Consider the following 26806-nt stretch of genomic DNA (forward strand, 5'->3'; position numbering starts at 1 on the left):
ACAGTGTTCAGTAGTTTTATCCACTTACACAGTGCTTGTAGGAAAGACATTTTCAGCCATTGTAATGCTTCATTTAAATAATAGCAAAATTATTTAGTTGTATTAGTTGAAACGAATACAAATGATCAATATATTTTAAACTTTATGAAAAATAAAAATTCATATAATCTCTGTACACACCGGAATATAACTATATGTACTATACTCTTCAAACCTGTTAACCAGAGTGGTTCCTTTTCTATATTCGCAAACGTTTTCGAATCCCCTCCTGGGCTCTTCCTCAGACTTTATCGAATAGGCCATTACTGTTCAAATAAACTTTATATACGAATTTCTTCCAAATATCGTCATGTGCAAATGTTCCATAATAATACAGTTCTATTGCACATGCTCTGTATACATTGTTTTGTGAAATCTTCTTTATAGATCCTTATCCAGCAATATCTGCCATGCTACAGATAAGGTCATTTCATCCTGATAATTAATACATGTACTATTTATTCCTGCTTTAAATATCTCCATGGCTTCCAACCATTTCAGATGTTGTGGGTTGCAGTTAGTAATAATGATCTTTGCCTTTTCTAGGTTCACTGTTATCAGTTGTTCTGACGCGTATGTTGCTAGGGTGTATGTGTTAATTATAAGGATGAAATGACTATCTGTAGCATGGCAGATATTGCTGGATAAAAGCCTATAAAGGAGAAGATTTTACAAAGCAATGTATACAGAGCATGAGCAATATAACTATTATTATGGAACATTTGCAAATGACAATATTCGGAAGAAATTCGTGTATAAAGTTTATTTGAACAGTAACGGCCTATTCAATAAAGCCTGAGGAAGAGCCCAGGAGGGGATTTGAAAACGTTTGTGAATATAGAAAAGGAACCACTCTGTTTAACAGGTTTGAAGAGTAGATATAAATAAAAATTCATTTTATTATCATAACAATGAAGGTTTAATTAGATTTGCATATTTGTCTTATTATATTAATTAGTTTGGTTTTATTTAGTTTCATTGGTATTTTTAAAATTATTCTGGTTTCATAGTCTATATGTGATCAAAATAAAATTTAATCAAAGTCAATTATGGTAATCAAGATATATTTTAAAAACAGTCTAAATCAGTTGGAACAACTGCATTATAATATATACAACTAAGCAAATATTGATAAAATATATATATCTTTCGTGCATCAACAATATTTTAAACTTATTATAGTTAAGATGTAAAAACTGTTTAATTATATTTATTACAATCAATCATTTTATATAAAAATATATCAAGTATTATCTGACAATAAATAGCTGGCTGAAATTTTAATTATTGAAAATTTGCAATGCAATGAAAAGCTTTAGCATGGTGAAAAGTCAAAAAGATTAAAAGACTTAAGTACCAATATAATTTTTAGCATTTCAGTGACTTTGGCTCCATTTGAACCATCTTCAGTTTACAAATCAAATGAAATCTAACATTAATTTTGAACAATGGTTAAAAATCAAAATTCAATTTTGTTCAATTTGTAAACTGAAGATTGTTTTTGACTCCTTTTGAATATTCTTTAAATATTTTTGCTATATATATGTAAAGTAGTGCAAGTATTTTGATGGTCAAAACAGTGCTAATTTATGATATTTATAAAAAGAAAAAAGTTAAAGTGTTATTTAATATATTTCTCTTACATATCATGATAACAAAAATTACATTTCCATATCAAATTAGTATAATTCATTAAATCACATTCAAACATGTTAATTTTCTTAAATTTAATCTATTATTGTGTTATTTCAATATAGACTGCATTGATAAAAACTATATATATTAATTTTTTAACAATAGATATCAAAATTATTTGATGACTCTTTATTTTAAAAGGAATCATTCAATATATTTGTATTGAATGACGACTGCATGCATTCCAATCATTGAAGTTTATCATGTACCAATTTAATAAACAACGCACATTTTTTAAACATTATTTAAGAACTATAAACAAACTTTTGTAGAATAAATAATTTTCCTATCAAATCAATAATTTCTTAAAAACAATAAAATCTCATATTGAAGAAACAGATCCAACTGTGTAAAATAAAAATAGAATTCATCAAATGAAATAGTATTTATAATTGAATTCCTAACAAAATAATATTACAACCATGAAGGTTCATATAATACAAACCATACATTGCATAGAATATAACTCTTCTAAAAAATTTATCTCATACATAAAAATTGATGGGGGAAAAAAATAAATATATTGACTATTCAAAACTGAACAAGTGAAAATAATAAGCCTCTTTCTAGATTTTCAAGTTTTAAATTTCAGACATAAATTTTATCAATTTATTCAATTTTATAATATTTTTGTTTGCTTAGCAGAAACTTCCAATTTTTTCATTTTGTTGAATTTTAAATAGTTCATTGCTTATAACAACTATTCAAGAGTTCATTTTTTTCCTTTTGCTTCTATGTGAAATTAATTTCTACTTGTGATATACAATTTTTGGAAAACCTTTTTCTTTTCTTACAATAAAATTTTTAGTGAATTGCATTTATAGTAACTATAACTGAAATATAAAATAACAGAATCTAGAAAATAAAATAAATTCCTTAATATATCTAAACAGTGAATATTTGCTTCAATTATTTATATTTTCTTTCACTTAATTTTAAAAAACAATAGATAATGGCAAAGCTATCAAATTACTTCTTAAATTATAGAAAAAAAAAGTTTAAGTACTTCAACTTTTCTATACATCAAATCAGGTACATGTTACTATCTGTGTTAATTTTCTTAAAACCTGTAAATGCAAGTTAAGTTATTTTGTAAAACAATTAAAAAGTCATAATTAAACAGTAATTTAAATTTTTTATAAAAATCTCAGACAAATCAGAGTAATGAAAACTGTTGTATAATGTAAATGATGTTTTTATTTTTTCTGACTTAAAAATAGATTAAAATTTTATTGTTGATTAAGTTTGATCTTTAACACAATCTTTTAGCAAAGGAATTTTTTTATGGTTTAAAATACATATATTTTAAATAACTAAGTAGTAGACAGCACTTGTACATATTAATATCAAAGCAACTATATTGCTTGATAAACAGTTCTTGCTGCACTCCAATAAACTGTAAATGAATGATAATTATACAGGAAATAATTATCAATCCTATTATATTAATGTAAGAAGCTTAATTTAATCCAGTATTTTCCAAAATTTAGAGAAAAATTTCAGTCTTCTCCAATAAAATTCCAGAAAACTTTAAAATTAGAATACAAATTAGCAAAATAATAAATTACTAACAAAAATAAGAAGGTTTTAAACACAATTTATTTTTACTTAAATGAAAATCACTGCATAGTTAAATGAATAAACTCTGAAGCAGCAATAGAACTGTGGTTTAGCTACTTGATGAGTGTCACCCCTCACAAGAGCCAACACAAAATGGCAGTTTATCGAATAAGTTTATTATTTCTTTTACTTCAATTTATTTTTAGTCATCCTGATGTTTATTATTATTTTTTATGTTTTATTGGTTCTTGTTTCAATTTTATTATTTTTTCTGGTTTGTTTAATATTCTGTTTCACAATCAAACTTTTAAATGAATATTTGAAATTTCAAATTCCCAAAGCCTTTAGAATGCTTCTTCAAATTGTAGGATCTGATGACATACATGTAATACCAAAAAACGCTTAATTAATCTGGAATAACTCTTGGAACTCCTTCATTGATTCTAGCTTCTTAAATGAATGTTTTTTTAAAAGAAAACATATGTTTGGTTTTCTTACTAGCTTAGCAGAAAATAACAATTGTTAATGGTAAAGAAGATAATATTAAATAAGAAAGTGTAAACCTAAATCATGATCCTGACTATTTTATGAAGATAAGTACACTAAAATATAAGAAAAGCTTATACTGTATAACATGATAAAATAATTTGTCAAATATAAATTTTAAATTCTTTTTTTATCACTTCTGAATAGGTTTAAATTTAAATTTGGTTTAATTTGAATATTCAAGTTAACCAAACTTAACTTGAAGTTCAGAAACACAGTTCAAAAATTTTAGATTAAGAAAACTGAATGTTGTTAATTTTGAATTTTCTAGGTAATTACAAATAATATAAAATAATCTAGTGGAATTTGTCTGCTTTTTTTTATTTAAGAATAAGTTCAGAAACTTTTGGCGACTTGAAATTCTAAAATATTTAAAGAAAAGTTTGGATTGCATTCAAACAATAAACTTACTTATTAAAAAAACAATTTTTTATAAAATATGGATCAGCAAATGTTGCTATTAAATTTCAAAAATAAATTTCACTTCCAAAATTTAATTGAGAACTGAAATTATATTTAAACACTAATATATTTTACTATAGAACTATGTAATGAATTTATTTATTTATTTTGAAAGATGACAACAGCATCAGCAAACAATAAAAATCAATATTTTTATCACTCATCATGTAATCCTATCCTAAAAAAATATTCAAGTTTAAATAATTAAAAATTTTTGTAAATCACATGAAAATGAGAAAGTACTGTACATAAATTTCTATAGTGTTTGAGACAGCATATTAACTTGTTAAATTTATATAATATTTTATCATTATATTTGAGATGTGCCTTTTAATTTTTATGTACAGGATGGGGTATAAACACATGATGGTTTTCATTTTGTTATTACAAAATTTATCACAAGGTGGTACTAGTGGCATTAGTATGATCCTGGAGTGCTGACTGTAGAGGAGCATTTGATACATTACAAGCATTTATAAAAAACAATTCGGTCACAATTACATAGAGTGAGTTTTGGCATCAGAGCATACCCTTCAAGAAATGCTGCATTGTTGTGGATTAGGAAGTGGCAGGAAGAAGGTTCAATGGCATTCCACAGAACATCCTTCATCAGATGATGGATTCCCTTCCAACCAGAATAGAACAATGTTTGGCAAATTAGGATGGCCACCTCATGGACATTATGTTCAATACACAACAAAAGCATTAACTTAAACTCTGTTCGATTAGGCATTTTTTTTAAAAAAATTCATCTTATGAACAAAGCATTGACAAATATATATATCACACTAACCTTATGAAGATTTGCAAATATTTTTAATGCATCGAAAAAAAAAAAAAAGCTTTCTCTAATAGAACTCCACCTGAAGGGACCTTCAGGTGGAGTTCTATTAGACCGAAAACATTCATGGTACGTTAAAAATATTTGCAAAGCTTCATAAGGTTAGTGTGATGTACATATCTTTTTAAGACAATAAAATCTGTTTATAATGAAATGTGTATGTAAAGATTTTCTAAAACCCAATAGATGTTTATGTCCCTTATATGAAAATGATATATATTGGTTTTATCAGTAATTCTCAATGGAAATACTACTCCTAGAAAGTATTTTGAAAATTTAAGTGTTTAAGATTGTTATAATAATAAATATTACAAGTATCTAGTCCTCCAGAGTCTAAACAATATATTTATATTGTTTACTATCATGGCACAGGATGTAAAACAAACCATGATGCATAGCCTATTGATTTTCCATTGTACAATTTGATTCATTTTTAGGATGGATTTTTTGTGAAATTCCTTAGGAAACAAATCCCCCATTGTAAACTGAGGATTATCTGTATATGACTACAACAACAAAACATTACATAAAATTTGTCTTTATAGATGGTTTAAACATGTATTTACAGAAAGTTTAGTCATTTAGATATGTTTATACAAACAAAATTAATACAACTTTCCTTTTTAGAATTAGTAACTGAATCAACTGTTATGAACATGGAAGTGAATGAAAAGCATATTAGGCTTCATGAGTTTAAAAAAAAAAAAAAGCAAATAAATAAGAAACATCCAAGATATTTATAATCATTAAAGTCTAAATGTGTTGTCTTCTGTGAGGGGTGCTAGTGGGCTAGAAAAAATAGAAGAGAAATCTTCTGCTAGGGAATAATGGAGTGTGTTGTTTTATGTGAAACAATGGCAAAAAGTTTCTCAGAGCAGATGAAGTTTTAAAAATACAAATGTAATCACCGTTGCTTAAGTAGCAATGAAACAAAAGTGAAAGGAAAATAAAAGTTAACAAATGAAAGGGAATGTTGAAGATAGTTTCAGAAGTTCAGATTGCAGTTTGAGTGATGCACCACATTAAAATCATGCTGTTGAGTTTGGGGATCATCAGTTGTTAGCTATTCTAAAGAATTACAATTAACAGTTTGAAAGAGCTTAGAGAAACTTAATACAGTAGAGCCTCAAAAACTCGGCCTAATGTGGACCGAAGTGTGGCCAAGTTTGTGAAAATGCCGGGTTATCGGGAATGGAGTTAAAAAAGGATAAGTATGCGTGTTTCCTCAGAAAATATTGTACTGTACTTGTATGTATTGTTTGCTTGAGAATACAACAGAGAATAAACTGCCCAAATACCCTTAAACAAAGGAAAAGTACGTACTTTATGAAGGCATAGAGCCTTTACTACATGAAAATTAATGAATACATAGTGTACAGTAATTTACCTGATAAGACAGACCTCAGAAAAATACTTTATGAGGCATAAAGCTGTCTATGATGAAAATTAATTATCTAAGGTTATTTTTGCCCTGCCAGGGTGTGGCCGAGTTATCCGGAGTGCCAGGTTATCGAGTGCCGAGTTTGAGGCTCTACTGTAATTCAACATATTCAACAGTTCACTGTTATCTGAAACAGCTAGGAAAAGTATCAAAACTTGAAGAATGGATATCTCAATTTGTCAAAAGTCAGCTTGAAAGCAGGAATGTGGAATCTACTTTTGGACACTCATGAACTTACCAATTTTGGATAGATTAATGACTGGAGATAAAAAATAGATACTTTTATAGTATCTATTTTTTTATCTCCAGTCATTAATCTATCCAAAATCTATCCAGTCATTAATATAAAAAAATAGATACTTTATAAAAGTATCTATTTTTTTATAGGAGACAGTGCAGGAGAACATTAAAGTACAGCCAAGAACATACCTATACTCCAACAAAGTTTCAAGTGTTTAATGGGCCCTTAGTCATCAGATATTGTTCCATTGGACTATCATCTTTTCAAAAGTTTGAAGAATTATTATGGAAAAGAGCATCAAGCATATGAAGACATTAAAATTATCTTCTTTATAATCTTGTGATTTGAATGAAAAACAAAGAAATGCAATAAAGAAACAAATCTCTGGCAAGAAGTGCCATAATTAATAATAATATATTAGCTATATTACTGATTAAATAATGAAAAAAGGATTTGAAACATCTTTAACTTTTCTTAATCTAAAATTTAACATTTATGATACGATTGATATAATGACTTCAAATTTTATTATTGATAGGCTTCAAGATATTTTCTGTTATCTATCAGCATTTTAAAGAGCTAGCTAATATATTTTTATTAGATTCTAAATTATATCAAAATATACATCCATTTAAGCCAACTCTCATAATCTCATATTTCTTGAATATTTCTAAATAAACTAAGCAACTTTCCTCTATTTTCAGTATTGCAATACAATCAAATCTTCAACACTAATTTCATTGTCATATCATCATTTAACTCACTAACACATTAAACAAAAGAAATTTTCTGCAGTTTATAAGCAAATTTCAAATGATAAAATATTCTTCCAATAAAAGCTAAATTATAAACAATCCTCTGCTTTTTACAGAAAACGTTCAATTTCATACACAAAACATTTTCAAATCAGTAACAAGTCAGATTTAAAATTTCAAAAAACTTATCAAACAAGAACAAAAAATTATTTTTTGAATGCTTCAAACAAAACATTTAAATTCTATTCCAATAATTTTTTGTTCATGTTCTTGAATGGTAAGTTTGTTATGAAGCTTAAAGATAAAAGAATGATTGGATATTTAATTTTGCATACAAAATTTTTTCAAAAGAAAGCATATGATTGTTTAATTTTCATAATATAAATAGTGAGAGAGTTTTGTTATTAAAGTTATTGTTTTGCATATGTGGTGTCTCAAACATTGTCATTTTGTTGAGTATCATACTGTTTACATTAATTTAGAAAATTTCCCATGAAATTCACAAGTTTTTGCAACAAACATAAATCAGTAAGCTATTGAATTTTACAGAATACAATTACTTTCATGTATGAAACTGCATGAAGAAAAATAAAAATCCAAGTTTAGTCTCTTCTTAAACTAAAAATCATACTTATCAAATTATATTAAATATTTTATTCATTTATAAATAGCCATAAAATTTTTACACAAATATTGAAATTGAAATATATTTTTTATTGTTTAACATTTTATTCAAAGATCATATTCACTGATGTTATTCAATACAACTTCAGACAAATATGAATAGAATCAATAACTTTACAGAAAATAATTTTTTTTTTTTTTTTTGGATGGTTCTGATTAATCATCAAGCATTCTTTAGGTATTATTATTTATTCCAAAAACTATTATAAGTTGTTAAAAATATATATATGATTGTATATATAATTTCAAAAAATAAGCAATTATTGTCTATAGTTTGTATGGAAACTGGCATTAATAATAAAGACCTTCTTTTATAGAATATAAACGAAAATTATTAAGTACTTCACTAACACTGGATACATCTAATATATTCAGATAATAGCAAACTTCTTCAGCTCCAGAAAAAAAAACAGCATACAGAGCAAATCACAAATGTTTTCAGAATCCATCTGATTCCAGTTTTAGATTCAAAGAGATTTAAACAATTTGAGAAGTTTAAACAATTCAAAAATTCTTTAAAAAGATTCTGAAAACATCTGATTTGATCCATATTCTGTTTTTACAAAAGTTGGAGATTTGCTATTATATGAAAATACAAATTATTGTCTAGATCAGGAGTGGGCAACCTTTGATAAACAAACTTTTTCCTGTATCAACGCAGGACTCACCTTTATAAAAATAAATATCCAACATCTTTTCTGAGTTGTACTGTACATTTTAACTTTACATAATAAAAAAATTGTATTCTATTGAGTAATACTAAATAAAAATGCAATAAAGATGCAAACACTATCAACTGTTTTAGTAATAACAAGTGAAAAAAAAAAAAGAAACAAACATCATATTTCCAATACACTACCCCTGCAATAGTTTTATGAGCAGAGTTGCCAATTAAGCAAAAATCCTCTAAATCTAGTTTTTCCACAGCATCATCTAGCTCAGAGGAGGCCAACAGTTTTTGCCCCCAGGCCGAATTGAAAAAAAACTTTTTCCACAGGACAAACCAGAGGCTGCCCTAGGAAGATTTTGTGGTGGTGCGAGATCTCGTTGTGGTGTCACCCCTCAGAGACTGAACTGTAGATAGAGATTACAGATACATTTTTCACATTATCATGCTTTATCAATGCTCTACACTGTACTTACGAGATTTGTAATGGAGGGTTAACTCTAAACACACAGCGAGTTGTTGACCCTTTTTTTCTTTTTTAGGAGTCAGAATTTTTCATCGAGCTATTCAGACTTCAGTAACTAATATTGAAAGATTGATCGTGGGCCACATAAATTCATTAAACGGGCCAGATCTGGCTCGCGGGCTGTCTGCTGGCCATGCCTGATCTAGCTGCTAGATCAAATAATATAATCTCAAAAATTTCATGAGAAATTTTGCATAATATATTTGGTGATTTTGGTATATGTACTTAAAAAGTTTGGCCTTTCCTGGTCTAGGATCAATGGTGATTAACCAGATTTGTGAAAGGGACAATTTAAGAAAAAAATGTTCATATGCCATATCTTAAATGACAGCATGTATTTTTTATAGCTGGAATTATATGTTATCTGTTTAATTTCAAAGAAAAAAAAAGAAAAGAAAAAAAAAGGCTAAATGGCTAAAAACCAGTGTCAATTTTTCCATTATAAAAATTATTAGAGTTCAGTTAAAACCGAAATTAGGGATGCCTGTACATTGGGGCACTTGGGGCATGTGCTCCCATTTTCATCTCAGTTGCATTTTCCTAATCCCCAAGGAAGCCCCAAACAACAGAAAATTTGTGATTTCTAGCCTATTCTGTAAATATAAAAACTAATAAATAATATTTGTCCATTGACCCATGCAACTATATAATGTGTTGACCAAAATGCATTCCTTGTTTTCAAGGCCAAGTCAGCCCCAAGTGCAACCAACGCCACTTTGAAGAATGCTGATTCAACACTGAATCGTAGAGTTTGAAGCTCTTGCATAATGTACAATGCCCTTTTTTTTTACAGCTTTTGCCCCCTCCCTTTTTCAAAGTCTGCAGGCACCACTGGTTGAAAACCCATTTACCATTTTAAAATGTGATTCCTGTTAAGACAGAGCATTATCTCTATCTGTAAAATCTTAAAATCTTATATTAATTTGAGTTTATTACCATTTGTACAATACATATCTATAAACATGTAAATTGAATTAAAATATTAACAGTAATTAAAAGCTTTTTATATTAGAGTATTCTATAATGCGCAAAAATAAAAATGTTATCTAACATTATATTCATGTAATGCTTTCTTTCCAAAAACGATATTTAAATAATAGGTTTTCAACTGAATTTTATGAAATTTAAACATTCAACAAACATATTTAATCTGTATAATCCATTGAATAATGAATCCATAACAATATTTCAACTTGAAATATTCTGAATTATAAATTGAAATGAGATGGTGTAGAAGTTAAATGATGATAACACTGAAAGCATACAAGTTAGCAAAATCATTGGCAAATAATATGTCAGGTTAGCATATTTAGAGTTTTGAAACTGGTTCTGCAAGATTAGCCATTTGAATTTATCACCTGACTAAAGCTTTCTTTAACATTTGATAATGCATTTTAAATATGGTTAATTCAATTGTCATTACATGAAATATTAACTAAATTATATTCTAAATTATAATGTATAAAAAATATTAAAAAGTAAACAAACATAAATCATATCAGTTGTTTGACACCATGCATCCTTTACTTCTAAAAACATTCCTTAGTATTATAAAAATTATTTATGTATTATTTGAATGTTAATTACTTTGTATTAATATTAATCCAAAATGAAATTACATATAAAATACTTTTATTCAATTTTCAGAGATTGACTTAATCCTAAAACTAACAAGATAGATACTGTATATTTAAATTGTTTTTGAAAAAGCACAGCATATTAAAGAAATTCTTAAATATAAAAAACCAAAAACAATCAAATTATATATTTATAAATCAATTACAATAAAGTTTATATCTTGACTTAGAATATCTTAAAAGTAATAAGCTGTAATTTTTAAGAAGTCAAAAATACTTATTTTAGAGCTCCTGAAAACATTTACAATATATTTCTTCTACACAAGCAAAGTAATATAAATTCAAACAGCAACATTCTTAACCAAAATATAACAAATTAACTTTTCAAGCTAGAACTTAGCTAATTAATAATATACAATTTATAACCTTTAGCCCAAATTATGTAATATTTATTTTTAATTAGCCAAGTTCTAGCCTGAAAAGTTAATCTGGCATTATCATTTGATTATTATAATAATTTGGGCTTATTTATCTTTATGTCAATATTTTTTGTTTCATATTTAAATTACTTTGTCATTCCAAAAGAAGGATTTAAAGATGAGATCTTACCAATCTCAAAAATATTTATCAAAACATTTAGAACTAATTCAATGGCGAAAATTAATGCTAAAATCATTCTTACATGCAGTCCCAAACATGTAATAATAAGTTATGCTTGGGACTGCATGTGAGAATGATTTTAGTATGAATTTTCTCTATTAAAGTAGTTTTAAATGTTTGAATTCTATGGAGATGAAAGTAATTTTCAACAGTTAAGAAATCAAAATTTATTTATTTAAAATGTTAGAAAATTATTATTATTATTAAGATTATTTCAGATTATAAAATTGTATTTTACTGATATAAAATATAAATCAACAAATTCACTACAACTATAAACAAATATAGTTAATTAAAAGAAATTAAAAGGACATTTTAGTTTTTGATAGATATTATATGATAAAACTATAGAAATTATGCAATTACATACAATTTTCATTAAAAATTTTATTAAAATCTAAATTTGTAAACAAACAGAAATATGTTTAGCTTATAATGCTGCTGTTTTAAGAATTTAAAATACTTTTGAGACAAGAGTAGTTGAGTTGAGAAAAAAAAAAAATTTAAATGGTAACAATTCATAGCACAGTTTAAACAAGGAGTGTGAGACCACATTGACCAAAATGACCATACAATTTTTTATTCTTTGTGTTCCTTATCATCTTTTATAATGAGAATAATTTATATGCAGTTTCTACCTATAAGCAACATATTTACCTTATAAATGTCTTATTTCTTTGAAGATTATGACAATCATTTTACATATGATTCGCATTATCATAACATAATCACTTACAATTACTAATATTTCATTGTTTCAATCTATTCTGTTATTTGTTGTTTTATAGCAGGTAAGTGTATAATATCATTATATGTAATTTTAAGTAGATCTACTCATTGCTAACTAACATCATTATGCTTGTAATGAGCATAATCATGACATAATGATAAGCAATGTTATAGTAGTTATATAGTCCACATATGTGGATGGGATATTATGAAAATCTAATTGAATTGAAACCAAATTTGTCTCTTTGTCCATTCATTTCAGAATTAACTGTTATTAGAAGGTTACAAATGATTAGTTTAAATATAACTATGTATTATGAAATAACACCAAATCTCTCATCAAAGAATATGAAAAATAATGAATTCCACAGACGAAAGTCATAAGTGAAAAAATTTTTTACAAAAAAATATATCTTAGTAAGAAACACAGAAAGATGTTAATGCAATGTAAAAAAAAATCTAACAACAAAAAATATACAATTCCTATTTGTCAATCTAATTCAACCCAATATTAAAATTCAGAAAAAGTATCTCCACAATCAAAGGATAAAAACAAATTCAAATGAGGAAATTCATAGTCAAAAATTTTCTAACTGAAGTAAAAGCTTATACAGTTGAATCAGTTACTTGTGATTTAATCCAATATTTTGCATTTAAAATAAGAAGTACAATGCAAAAATAATTATACTATATTTGTAATAAAATGCAAACATATAATAATAAATGATATTTCTTTAATTTTCTAAATGATACTTTTATGATAGTTGTTAAAACAACAAAAGATTCTAAATTTAAAAAGAAAAAATTACAAGTTGGTCATTAATCATCTCTCTTTATTGAATTTAACTTCACACAGATTAAGGATTAAATATTCAATTAAAAGAAAATTATCTTAAACTGTAATTTTATTAATATTCATCATAGCAACAATTCTTTGGAAAAATATTTTTTAAAATAAACTGTTTTAATTTAAAAATCTGTTGTTATTCTATAATGAAATTTGATATTCACAAGACTCAAACAATAATAAACCACTTTCTTTTAACCTTTTTTCAGAGTCTACACAACAAAGTTTAAAATTTTATCTATGTTATCCAAAATAATTAGAGATATCATGAGGAATTTATTTAATTAGAATCAACATTGTAAATTTTAACATAAGATTTGATCTGCATGGGATATCATTTATACAAAATAAGTAAATTTCTGAATAACCATTATTTTCATGTTATATGCACTATCACTAGCGGTAGGATACAAAATATATAACAGAGTTAATAAGTCATGAAATAATTTATTATTTAGTGTCAAAGTTTGCCAGTGATTCAAGTTCATTTAAAAATCTCAACAGTAGTACAGCCTCTAAGAAAACAATTTTCAAAAATATCTTGTAAACTTTACAGATTACAAAAATAAATTCAGACCATTGAAAACTATGGTTTTCTACAAAAATCAAATCATTCTTTGAGCAGATAGTTAATATATATGAAAATGCATTACTTGTTTAATATAGACTATATTATAAAATTTGATCAAGTGATTAGTACTAGATAAATTATATGATGATTTACCTGGCACTAATCATTTAATCAATTTTATATCCATTTACCATCATTACTCTTATTTGACTTTTAGTCTCATTATAGAATCAATATTCGAAATCACAAGAATTTAAATATTAAAACATTAACATAATATCTGCCATAATAAAAAAATTTTAAATTCAATTTCCCTTTCAACAATAAAGAATGAAACAGACCAATCAGTAAAATAATGAACTAGATTATTTTCAAATAAGATATTTAAAAAAATTTATAAACATTTTCTAAACTAGTCTAAAAGAAAAACTAAATTAAATCAAAAAATGCTATATTAGGAGCAGAATAAAATTAGTTTTGTATGATTATATTTAAAATATTTTTTGAAGTTATTAGAATAAATGTCAAGAACAATTCACTTTAACAATGTTCCAAATAATTGCTAGAATTTAAACCAAACATATTGTATATAACTTTTAAAATAAAATTCAAAATTTTAATGTGAAGCAGTAAAAAGGTAATTTCAAACAATCTCTATAAATTTAAAATAATAATAAAAAAATTCCAAAATGAAAACTATAAATAATTTTAATTAAATAGAATATTTCTAGTTCATACTATATTTTAAATGTTTATGAATAATATTAATCAAAAAAATATCTGCTGATTATAAATATTTGTTAATCTCTGATATTCACAATTTCAGAGTTATCAAATATTAACATAAAAACATTTAATAGTTGAATGTAATAGCTTAAAATTGTATTTGTAAAATGGAAAGGCTAACATAAATGTAATGCTATATTAATTATGATATTTAAATAATTTCATAATTAAAACAACAAAAGCCTTTTAGTTAAAAATTTAATTTTAAAATAGATTAATTATATAAAGTATTTGTAAAAAGATGTCTCAAATAATGTTTTCTAAATTGTCTGTCTGGTACTAATTGATCAAATTTATAATTAATAAATCTATCAAAATAATTATTAATGTATCAGAAAATACTTTTAAATTTAATTTGTTCATTAAATTTCAGAAAACAGTTAAATCAAAATCTTTATTTCTAACAATATAAGCAATAATAATTTAATTAGTCAATCTGTAGAAGAATAAGATTATAATGAAAGTAGAAAATAAGTACTTGTAATAAAAATTAAACATTAAATAAAAACAACAAAAGCTAATTTAATAAAGCAAATTTCTATTTAAAAAAATATAAAAATATATATTATAATTATTAGTCATAAATATATTATATATATATGACTAATAATTATTTACTTGAAGAAGTACTTATGTACATAACAAGTATTTACTAAACAATTATGAAGTATAAAGATAATCTTATTAAGATACCTCATTTAAATATCTCTAATCTTAAACAGGAAAGAAATTATAAAACATAATTAGATAAATATATTAAATAAAAAACAAGTTAATGTTATATTTTTAAAATGTTCACTAATTTCATATTCCTAACTTTATTTGTCTTTTAAGTCATAACTTTTACAAGAATGAACAGTTTATTGCATATCAATCAAACTGGCATGTGACAGTTATTAAAAATAAATATATATAACTGAAAATCTTTACTTAAGACAAAAATTTTATTGATAATTATATTAGTATCACTTCAAAAATTAATGGTAATATTTAAGAATTTATTATTATATTTAGTATAAATTCTTTATAAATTTAAAATTCTTATAAACAATAATATTGGTTGGTTAGTTTTGCAGTTTTTTTGGTACAAGGGCCCAGATAGGCCAAAAATGCAAAGTCCAGCCAGTTTCTCAATAATATTGCTACAACAAACTACATTCTATGCTAACACCTTAAATGTGAATCTCTCTCAATCGTACTTATATAATAGCCTGTTTGATCAATTCCTTTCTATCATTGTACAGTACAGGCATGACAATGTGTGAACATACTTCAAGTGGATCTGTTCAGAGTGAAATCTTTTAAATATTAGAATATTCACAAAACTGGATGGAAGTAAGCTTTCTATTAAGAACATTGTATTCAATGAGACATTCAGAAAGTAATATGTAAAAATTGTAAATTATACGATTCCTAAAGTGTTCCTGTATGATAAATTCTCCATAGCAATTTTATGCTTACTTCCAAAGAGAAAGTCTAAATTTTCAATAAAGTCAGATCTCAAATTTTGGAAATAATTTCAAAAATCCTTATAAAATTCACTTGAAAGGAATAAAGTTAAGAAAAAGAAGATTAAATATTTTCATAAATATTATTTAAGATTTTATTCAGTGTATATGCAATTCAAAGTTCTAATGACAATGACACCAAACTAATTGGCATATCATACTGATTAAACTGAATATTTAACAGGTTCTGACTAGTTTAAATAAATAAAAATCATCAAGCATCAACAAAATACTTGATAATGAAAGAATTTATATTTGAAATATACATACAGAAGCAGAATCATTTAAAAATTTCTTTTATTATAAAATATAACATTTAATTCATATTACTGGAAACATCAAAAAGAAGCTTATTTAGATTATTGACATTACAATCTATTTAAAAATTAATTTTATAATCATTGAAACAACTATTAGACTGCAAATAATTAATCATAGAAATAATATTAAATCTGCTAAATTATTATATGAATATTTCAAATTTTATTTACTAAATATCTGAGTTTCTAGTAATTGAACATGTACTGTACCTTATATTTAAAAACAAACTATAAAATTTAATAAAATATTGTTTCTGTTAAAGGTTATATATTACGACATTACAATCTTTACATTATTTAGAATGAGAAACTAAAATTATATTATGAATCTTCAAAATAAAAATAATCAACAAAATGAATAACATAATTATACTAATTTATGTAAAAAAAAAAAAATTATTAATTACTCATTGTTTATTAATAAAAATTAGTTGTTTTTGGTAACTAATATTAAATTTTTAAAATCAAGACAGGCTTTTAAAAATTTATTTAGATATCTTTTGAACAATTTTTAGGAAAAAGAAAACAAAATAAATCCTGATAATTTTTATAACACAGACAATAATCATTTGTTCTTTAATAAAATGAAATCTTATTAAAATTAGATTTACTTTTAAACTTTTTTTCCCATTAATTAATTTTACTGAATAAATCAATTTTTAACTAACTTTTTAATATAAATTTATATATTTATTTATTCATAATGTTAAGAATGACTTATCTAAAAATATATTTTTGGGATTAATACTTTAAACAAGGAGCCTACCAGGAGGGCGAGTGAACACTTCTGGTAATGGTAAGCCTTTGAAATTGATTCTTTTAATTCTTGACTGGGGCACATTGGCAGGTCCCTAGTCAGTCATAGTTTTACCTTACATTCGTCTAATATAGCAAAATTGAAAAAATGAAAAGGGAGCACTTTATATTTTCAAAATAGCAACTTTTATGATGAAAATGCAAAAATCATCACTGGTCAAAAGCATCTTTTGGTAAACAGTACAAGTCTGCTATGGGTTTGTGAACTACAAAATATTATTGAGATTCAAGTATGAATTTTACTTTTTTGGGTTTAGTTTTCAAGTTCAAAAAGCATGTTCTTTTCAGATTACATGTTCTTTGGTTAATCTGGACAACATAAAATAGAGCATAGTAATTAAAAATCTGTTATTAAACATCTACTGCTAAATGATGTTATTGTGCAGCATTAAAAAAGAACAGAACTAGCCTCCAGACTGTGTGGTCTACTGGAAGAACCTTTCTCCATCCAAATTATCATTAATTCCATATATTATATAAAACAATACAATATAAACTGTTCTATATATGTATATTAATAAACAGTTTTTTTTTTTTTAAGTTTAAAAAGCATAGATTTGGTTTATTTCACTACATTCTTGTAAATATATTGTAAAACAGATCAAAAACAATTTAAGAAATCTCATATTTAAAATCATTACTATAAAAGTTATTTTAAAAAAGTTGGAAATTTTCTAAAATTACATAATATTTTTTACCATTACCAAGTTTATAATTTTATGATCAGTATGTTTTGTAATTGTTAAATATCTTTAATAAAATTGCAGACAACTATAAGATAATTTTTCAGATTTCTATTAAATATTTATTAAAATAACTATTCTAAAAACTATCCTAAATAACAAACAAAATCCAAAACTGAGCTTTAAGAAAAATGTATATTATTTCTTTCATTCCAAAACATTAAAAATTATTTATGTAGATAAATTTAGAATGACAAAAGACAACAAAAAAATAGAAAGAAATACATTAAGAATTTGTATTGATTACACAACACATTGTTCAAAAAAAACCAAAAAGAAAGATTTTTGTTGTATAATGATTTAACAGTATTCAGATTAAGAAATTATCTTTGCTGTTTTATAATGTTAAATACAATAAAACAACATACTTGATATACAGTACTAATAAATTCTAACAAAAATTAAAAATCTTGGATGTAACAACATTGAAACATCTAATACCAGTAGATTATTGCAACAAGTATTACGATATACTGTAGAATCATATTTATTTCATTTACTAAATTTTTATATCCACTTTAAAAAGATAAGGAAAATGATTCATTACAGTAGCATTTAAAGCCAAAAAATATAAAACCTTCTTATAAAATACAACCAAAAAAAATTAATAAAAATTTATAATTCAACATTTAAAATCATATAATAATTTAAATTTTTTCATTTATATGTTATTCATGAGATTAAGGCATTATTTTTAAAGATTTATATTTACAATATTATATTCTTTTAATATTATAAACAAACATACAATATATATTATCACAATTTATTAGGAAGAAAAATCATAATAAAATTAAAATCATAAATAATAAATTTTAACATATATATTGCAATTATTAGAAGTATAATTTATAATTGTTAAATAAATAGGATTTATAAATAACAAATTACCTCAACAGATGTGGAAAATCCGCCAGAATCTTCAGTTGCAGTAACAATAAGAGAATATGACTTTGGTTGTCGTAAATCCTCATAATCCAAATCCTTTGCTAATTTTACTTCTCCCGTTGTAGGACCAATATTGAAAGTTCCAGCACCTTTACCTTGAGCTCTTAATGTATATCTAATCTCTCTATCAGCAAATGATTTTGCTTTCACTTCAATAATACTGTTAGAATTACAAATGTTGACAAGTTATTATGTATGACATTACTATTTCTTAAATTAAATAATTAAAAATGTAATATGTGAATTAATTTTATTTTGCTATAATTAAGACTTTTGAATGACTATTCTGAAATCATTTGTATTTCAGCTTTTTTTAAAGATACTTATTCTTTAAAAAAATGTTTAACTATCAGCAAAAAAAAATAATAATAATAATAATATGAACTGAAGCAAAATAAATGCCTACTCAGAATCTTTCTTTTGATTTTCAGGAATGGTTACTTCATATTTTGACATATAGAACTGAGGTGGTCTTTTCCCTCCCATTATAGATAACCTTTTCTCTCCAGTCGATTGATACTGCAAAGTGCTACTACCACTTTCCATTTGTCCATTTTGATCTTCAGCTTTTACATACAATACATATTCTTTATCCAACATGAAAGGATCACTTCCTAATGTTCGTACTTCTCCAGATCTTTCATCAACTTCAAATCTGCCACCAGCTGTAAAATTATATATTTAATTTTTAATTATCCTATCCTATTATATTTTTATAAGATATAAAGATTAAATGTTTCAGTATACTAAAAATAATATGATTAGAAATGACAACAAAAGCTAAAATAATATTGGATATATTCCAAAAATAAAGGATAGATTATGTTCAAGTTTAACTGAATATAAACATTATCTTTATTCTACAACAAAAAAAAAAAATATATTTGTTATTACATATATTAATCTTAAAAAATAATATTAATTATGCTTAAATTAAATTAAACCATTATATCTGACATCAATTGCAAATTATGGATGCTTAAAATTATTCAAAAATTAACTAGAAAAAATATTTTATTTCAAAGAATTATTTGTAATTTGATATTGCTGTGAAAATCTGGAACTAAGAACAGAGCTTTCTTTTAAAACACAGATAAGTATCAATAGTACTATTATATTAAAATAAAAAAAAACTTACTTCGATCTCGAACTAAGTAATAATGTATATCATGATCTTGGTCAGGATCCCTAGCTTGTAATTTGAAAACAGGAGTACCTGGAGGTGCATTTAATTGTACTACAGCTTGCATAGGTAGAGGTCTATTTATAAAATAAGGACTCTCATCGTTGACATCTTTCACGTGAATAATAACACGCTGTTTTTCATGTTCTATAAAACATAATTTAAAAAAATGAAACATATATAAATATTATAGAAATTATTGTTATCTATAAACTAAACTGACATCATTCATATCTTTTTTAAAACATGTTTTATACTCAAGTACATTTTATTATCTGTATGTGGAATAATTGAATAGCATTTTCATATAAAAAAAAATATTCTAAAAACTTTATGTAAACAAACACAGAAGATAGTATTTTCGTTGTATAATGTCACTGACCTCTATCTTAGAATGATGCCATATCATTGTATCTTAGTGACGAATGGCGACATCATTAAAAAAAAAAAAGAAAAAAGGCATCGAAGATGCAAAAAGTTGACGGAACAACTGTCGATAACAAAACGGGGAGGAGAACTTTTTTTTTTCAATACCATAACGAAGTCGTCCTTTAGAGAGGCCATCTCTTCCGATAAGAATTCTTATCACGTTCTCTTCAAACGTAAACTGATCTGAGGTCGTCAATGTGGCAGATTGCAATTTATGACGCGAACTTGACCGTTTCCTGTCTTGACGTTTTGGACGTTTCCAGCTGACGTTGGCAAACGTCCAAATCGTCGCTTCGACCTTATAGACGTCGGATCAAATCAGTTCAAATTTCGACTAAAGTCGTCGATAGGATGTCACCGTTTGGGTTAAGAGTAGCAAATATAAGCTCAGGGTTAACTATACACAGCTGCTGTACTTTAAATTCCACTTAATGGGAAGGAAGCAGGAAAGCGCCACTGGATCGATGGCCCCGGTGACACGCGTGAAGAGAAAGATGTGCGGCGACAAGTCTTTCCATTACCGGATACCCGGTGACCGTAAATCGGTCTAACGGTCGAGATAAGGTCCCGACCTGGACGTCGTAAACCCCAAAGTCTCAGGGTTAAAAAAGAGATACAATGATGGATTAGCGATTGGAAACTGCCGGACGTACGGATAATGCGACACCCAAAAGAAGTCGTCTGAAATATATATCTGAAGATTGAATTATCCCACCAGGTTGGTGTTTGGAAGGAAGTACGCCCCGCGAGCCGTTTCATTCACAAATGAAGGAAGACAAGCGTGGTGAGACATTAATTGATGTTCCCCAGCTCAATCTGAGCCTTTTATACTAGCCTCATTTGTCATCAACACTAATGTAATTAAGAGTCTTATAAACTTGAATTTTGCTTTATTAAACAGCTACTCTACATCTACAAAACCTTCAAATCGGTCCACGCCAGTGCCGCGAAAGATGCAAGGTCATAAACGAAGAACACGACCTTTTCTCGAGAGTACGGGCGTTGACCGAATATCAGATATCCGAACTATTTCGAATACAACCCTCCCTAACGCCAATCAAAACAAGATAAAGATTTTCGAAATATTATCAAATCTTAAGTAACGCAGTTTATCGTGCAAGAAAAATTCTACGCGTGAAAAATAAGCAAAGAAAAATGGCTGACATTGTCATGACCTCCTGTCAGATTACTGCAATGGGTCGAACATATATAAGGGCGTTCTAAAATGTAAACAAGTTTTCGGTAGACATCGGGCTCACAAAAGTGAATAATGCATTAAGAGGACTTTTAAGTTACGAAAGAAAGAACAAAACTAGAACAAAAATCGTTCTAATAAAACTGTTCATTATATGAAAGACAATCCGATACAAAATTTTATCTTCATTAAAAGGCCTTTATTATATTTTACCAATTTAAATTATTAATGAAAGTTTCATTTATAAAATATAGTAATTATTAAGTGCAAGGAAAAATTTCTACGTGAATTTTGTCATGTTCTGTATTTAGATTTTCTAAAATCGATTTGATGTTTTCGCTAACTAAAACTATCAGTGATTAAATTTCATTTATATCATTGAAAGATTTCAATGGAAGATTATAACTAATATTAAATGAAAATTATATTAATAGAAAAACTATCAAAAATAATATTAATTATGCTTAAATTAAATTAAACCATTATATCTGACATCAATTGCAAATTATGGATGCTTAAAATTATTCAAAAATTAACTAGAAAAAATATTTTATTTCAAAGAATTATTTGTAATTTGATATTGCTGTGAAAATCTGGAACTAAGAACAGAGCTTTCTTTTAAAACACAGATAAGTATCAATAGTACTATTATATTAAAATAAAAAAAAACTTACTTCGATCTCGAACTAAGTAATAATGTATATCATGATCTTGGTCAGGATCCCTAGCTTGTAATTTGAAAACAGGAGTACCTGGAGGTGCATTTAATTGTACTACAGCTTGCATAGGTAGAGGTCTATTTATAAAATAAGGACTCTCATCGTTGACATCTTTCACGTGAATAATAACACGCTGTTTTTCATGTTCTATAAAACATAATTTAAAAAAATGAAACATATATAAATATTATAGAAATTATTGTTATCTATAAACTAAACTGACATCATTCATATCTTTTTTAAAACATGTTTTATACTCAAGTACATTTTATTATCTGTATGTGGAATAATTGAATAGCATTTTCATATAAAAAAAAATATTCTAAAAACTTTATGTAAACNAAAAACTTTCCTCACGATATAAATAATTCAAGTATTATATTTAAATTTATATATAAAAAGTAAACACTAAAATCTGCGGTAACGTCAAAATTCACTATAAATTCTAAAACTTATTTTTTATTAGAATTAATAGCTTTATCGAACTAACATTTGTATAAGTGAAAAATAAGCTATTATCCATATCGTAGTAATTTCCATTCATAAGGAGGATCTAACGCAGTTCTTTCCTAATTGACTACACAACCGAATTTAATGACCGTTCCGTCACTAATCAAGACAATGCCGTACAATTAGTCGCTATCATGGAGGTATATTTAGGTGTCACTTAACGTAATGACAACATATGATATCCATTCAGGCAGACGAAAGAGTCGTATCGACCAGAAACGACAGTCAATGTTAAATAATTCAGGACACTCGAAAACAATCCTTCCTTCCTACGAAAACTGGAGAAGTGGTAGCGTGCCGGCCGCAGTAATTACGATGGAAAGAGGTGGGCATTAAGGTCAGCGACCTTATGACGCAAACTAGCATCGATTACGACGCTCGGCCACCCGAGATAGGGAAAATAAACCGTAGATTAGTGTTGAGTTCAATTCGATTTGATTGACGATGCTACTGAGGGGTTAACCGCCACAAATCCTTATTCATTTTCAAATAACCATTCACACAAGCCTAAATATTTTACAATAGGCTGGTATAATCTCTATGGACACACTCGTATATTTGTAGAGTTATAGGATTAATAACGAAACTGCTTTGACAAAACCAAATCTTTTTAAAATTACTACTGTTATTATATACACATCAGCTAGAAAATCACTTTCTATAAATAGTAGAAGTGGATCAACAATGAACTCTTAGTTTAAATCTGTGAACTCTAACAGTTTTTAAAAAGTACTCATTGTGAAAACACAATATTCGTACTGTTGACAATTGATTCGCTTTTAAGAGTAAAGAATTAAATTACTTCGGTCGTCATAAATTTTTTCATTTATTTTATAACAAGAATGGACAAATTACATATGGAAGCATTTTCAATAAATGAATTCAAACGTTTTATATTGTTTATGCTAATAATTAGAAGAGAACAATTAAACAATCAAAAATTCAAGTCATACAACAAAAGATATTCAACTTATTCTTCAATCTACACGAACGCAATAAAATACTTAATGTAAGAATCACGAATTATTTTTCTAATTCTTTGTATCATGTAATTTTCTAATTTTTTTTTAATATATATAATTAAATTTTCAAATTATACACTTCCAATGACGTAATGAAAATAAGCATGAAAAAACAAACAAAAAAACCCTGCTTTATTAATTACAACTTTATATATTTAATACAAAATTAACAAATTCAACAAGACAATTTTTATGATTAAAATAATTATTATTTCGTGTTATATATATGAAAAGGTGGTCTCGCTGCAGAAATATGTTCCAGTTTTCCCGTGCATTAGGATGGGTATTACGACCCAATGAGTGAAGGAATGAAGTGCAATAAGGGTCAAGTAATTTTCTAATATTCATGGCAGATTTCCTTCTAACACGAGATCTGTATACATTCTACTTCTATTAATATCCTCTGTAATTGGGATATTCTTCCATTGCTGATATTTTAATACACTTGATTAATTATTTAAATATTTATGTATTAAATAGAAAACGCAAATTAAAAGGAAATTACTTTTTAAAATTATATCTATTCAGAATATATCCGATATAAATTGAAATGTTAAAATATATTAATTAACATAAAATTATGTCACAAAAGTAGCATTTATTTATTTATGTTTATTTATAAAACAAGACATTTTAAATATTTGGAAAAAAAATTACGAAAATTATTGGTCTACAGCCAATCAGAAACCTAAATAAGATTTATTCTAACAAAGCATTTAAACTAGTTTATTCTCAGTTAATTCTACAAACTATTGATTTGTCTATCTAGATTTAACTTGTCGTAAATGAAAGGTTATCATACTATATCAATTCTCCTAGACATGCAACATAACAATAAATAAATCACAGCTAAAAAGACAGCTTTTTAAATTATTTTACCGTCACTAGCAACAAAAAAAAACCTTACTGAAGTGCATTAAACTTTAAATAATCCAATTAAAAAAAACCTATGAAATATTTTATCATTCTTAATATATTTTTTTAATAGATTAAGCTTTAATGCGGGTTATTATATTTTTTGTTAACTCATTAATTTTTTTAACTCAACAAACTGTCGGTATTCAAATGAAATCTGATTAAAGTGCAATGAAATAAAATAATATATAATACAAGAAAAACAAATTGTCTTTAACTCTGGTATTTTTAAACTATGTCATCTTCGACAGAAATAAAAGTAATATTTTAAATCGAATATATATGTGACAATATACAAAATGAAATAGATAAGTTTAAAAATGATTCATAAAACAATCACCTATTAGGCTATTATTTACTGAAAAATAAATGACTTTATAATATAAACTTGTGACATGCTTTTTAGAATTTTATTTTTTTCGTTTGAGTTTTCTGAAGACTGATTTTCAAATTATAAATAATTTGAACTTAAAATTAATTTCAGTTTAATTAAAAATTAGAAGATATTTTATATTTCTATCAATTATATCAAAAGCAAATTAGCAACAAAAGTTTCTACTGTCAATTTTTTCTGATTCCTTTAATTATAGCATGTTATAAACACGCTATTAAATCCTCAAATAGAGAAGGAATCCTTAAATAGCGTGCTATAAACATGCTATTTAAAATGTCCAGCTAAGAACTATAACTTCAATATATATATATATTGATTTATTAATAATGAGTTACAATGCTTTACAATAAAATCATCATAAAGATTTACGTTGGTAATTATTCAGTCATCATTTTAAAAAGAATGAAAATTATGAGCTTTTTTTTTTAATTGAATTCAATATTTGTAAGAGAAAAGGATAAATTAAATCAGAGTTACAATATTTCCAATATAAATTTGAAAAATTTCATCGAAATATGATTAACTATGGCACAACATTCAAACTCGGTCGCACATTTGTTCGAATATTATCGATCCACACGTTGGACAGATCCGTTACTTTCCATTTTTAATAGATTATGTTCTAAAATTATTCACTGAACATTATTCATAGCTTACGTTTAATCAATTTTTATGGAAGTTTATTGCACTCCAGAGTAACATACGAATCAAGTAATAATTATAACGCATTCGCATCAATATTAGTTCCAACAGATCTTCAGCTCGATCTCTTCCTCTCCATAACAAAAAAAAAAAATTAAATTAATATAAAAGATAATCTTTCTAAACGCTACTAACTTAACAATCATTCCATAGCAACCAGCGTATAACTTGTATGTTATTAATTTGTGAAGTTGTCAATCTCATCGCAAAACATTCTAATTATTGTAAAGTAGCTCTTTAATTTTGTTCTTTTTCATTAAGTTGTTCTTTTTTCATTTTCAGCTAAATAAAACCGACTTTTTGTAACATCTTAAATTATCTTTACCCTTCCTATGACCTTTGATAATTGGATTCTTCCATATTATCAATAAATTGTTATAAACAGCATCAAAAAGCTTATGCAGATTAAATTTTTTATGTAAATTTAAAATGTTTGAAAGTTCATATTTATGTTTTATTATTATACAATGAAGTCATTTTAATAGGATCTCTGAAAATTATCAATCAAAATTAATTTAACTAAATTTTCTCCTATAAAAATCATATTTACAATAGTTTTAGATGTGTGTTAAGTAAATTAAACAATCTATTATTAACATAAATAAAGCCTAATTAATGTAAATGAATTAATGTAAAAATTAAAAATCTTGGCTTTCAGGTAATTAAAATAGCATGTAACTAATAGGCTAACTTAATATATCATTGTAGCATAATAAATATAATTTCGTAATATTACTCAATGATATTCCACTGTCTGCGAAACATCTGCCACAAA

General features: G+C 25.7%; 1 protein-coding gene across 1 annotated transcript in view; it reads right to left on the reverse strand.

The window, feature by feature from the left end:
• LOC111623554 (neural-cadherin-like) overlaps positions 1 to 26806 on the reverse strand; it is a 203514-nt gene that overhangs the window by 151644 nt on the left and 25064 nt on the right. Inside the window, exons 3-5 of the mRNA XM_023366169.1 lie at positions 22444 to 22635; positions 19369 to 19627; positions 18906 to 19122 (exon numbers count right to left, since the gene is read on the reverse strand). Coding sequence (XP_023221937.1) covers positions 18906 to 19122; positions 19369 to 19627; positions 22444 to 22635 — 668 coding nt within the window. The remainder of the gene's footprint in view (positions 1 to 18905; positions 19123 to 19368; positions 19628 to 22443; positions 22636 to 26806) is intronic.

The sequence above is a fragment of the Centruroides sculpturatus genome, unplaced genomic scaffold (assembly GCF_000671375.1).
Source record: "Centruroides sculpturatus isolate CEXI.00-Female unplaced genomic scaffold, Cexi_2.0 scaffold16, whole genome shotgun sequence".
NCBI classification, from domain to species: domain Eukaryota; kingdom Metazoa; phylum Arthropoda; class Arachnida; order Scorpiones; family Buthidae; genus Centruroides; species Centruroides sculpturatus.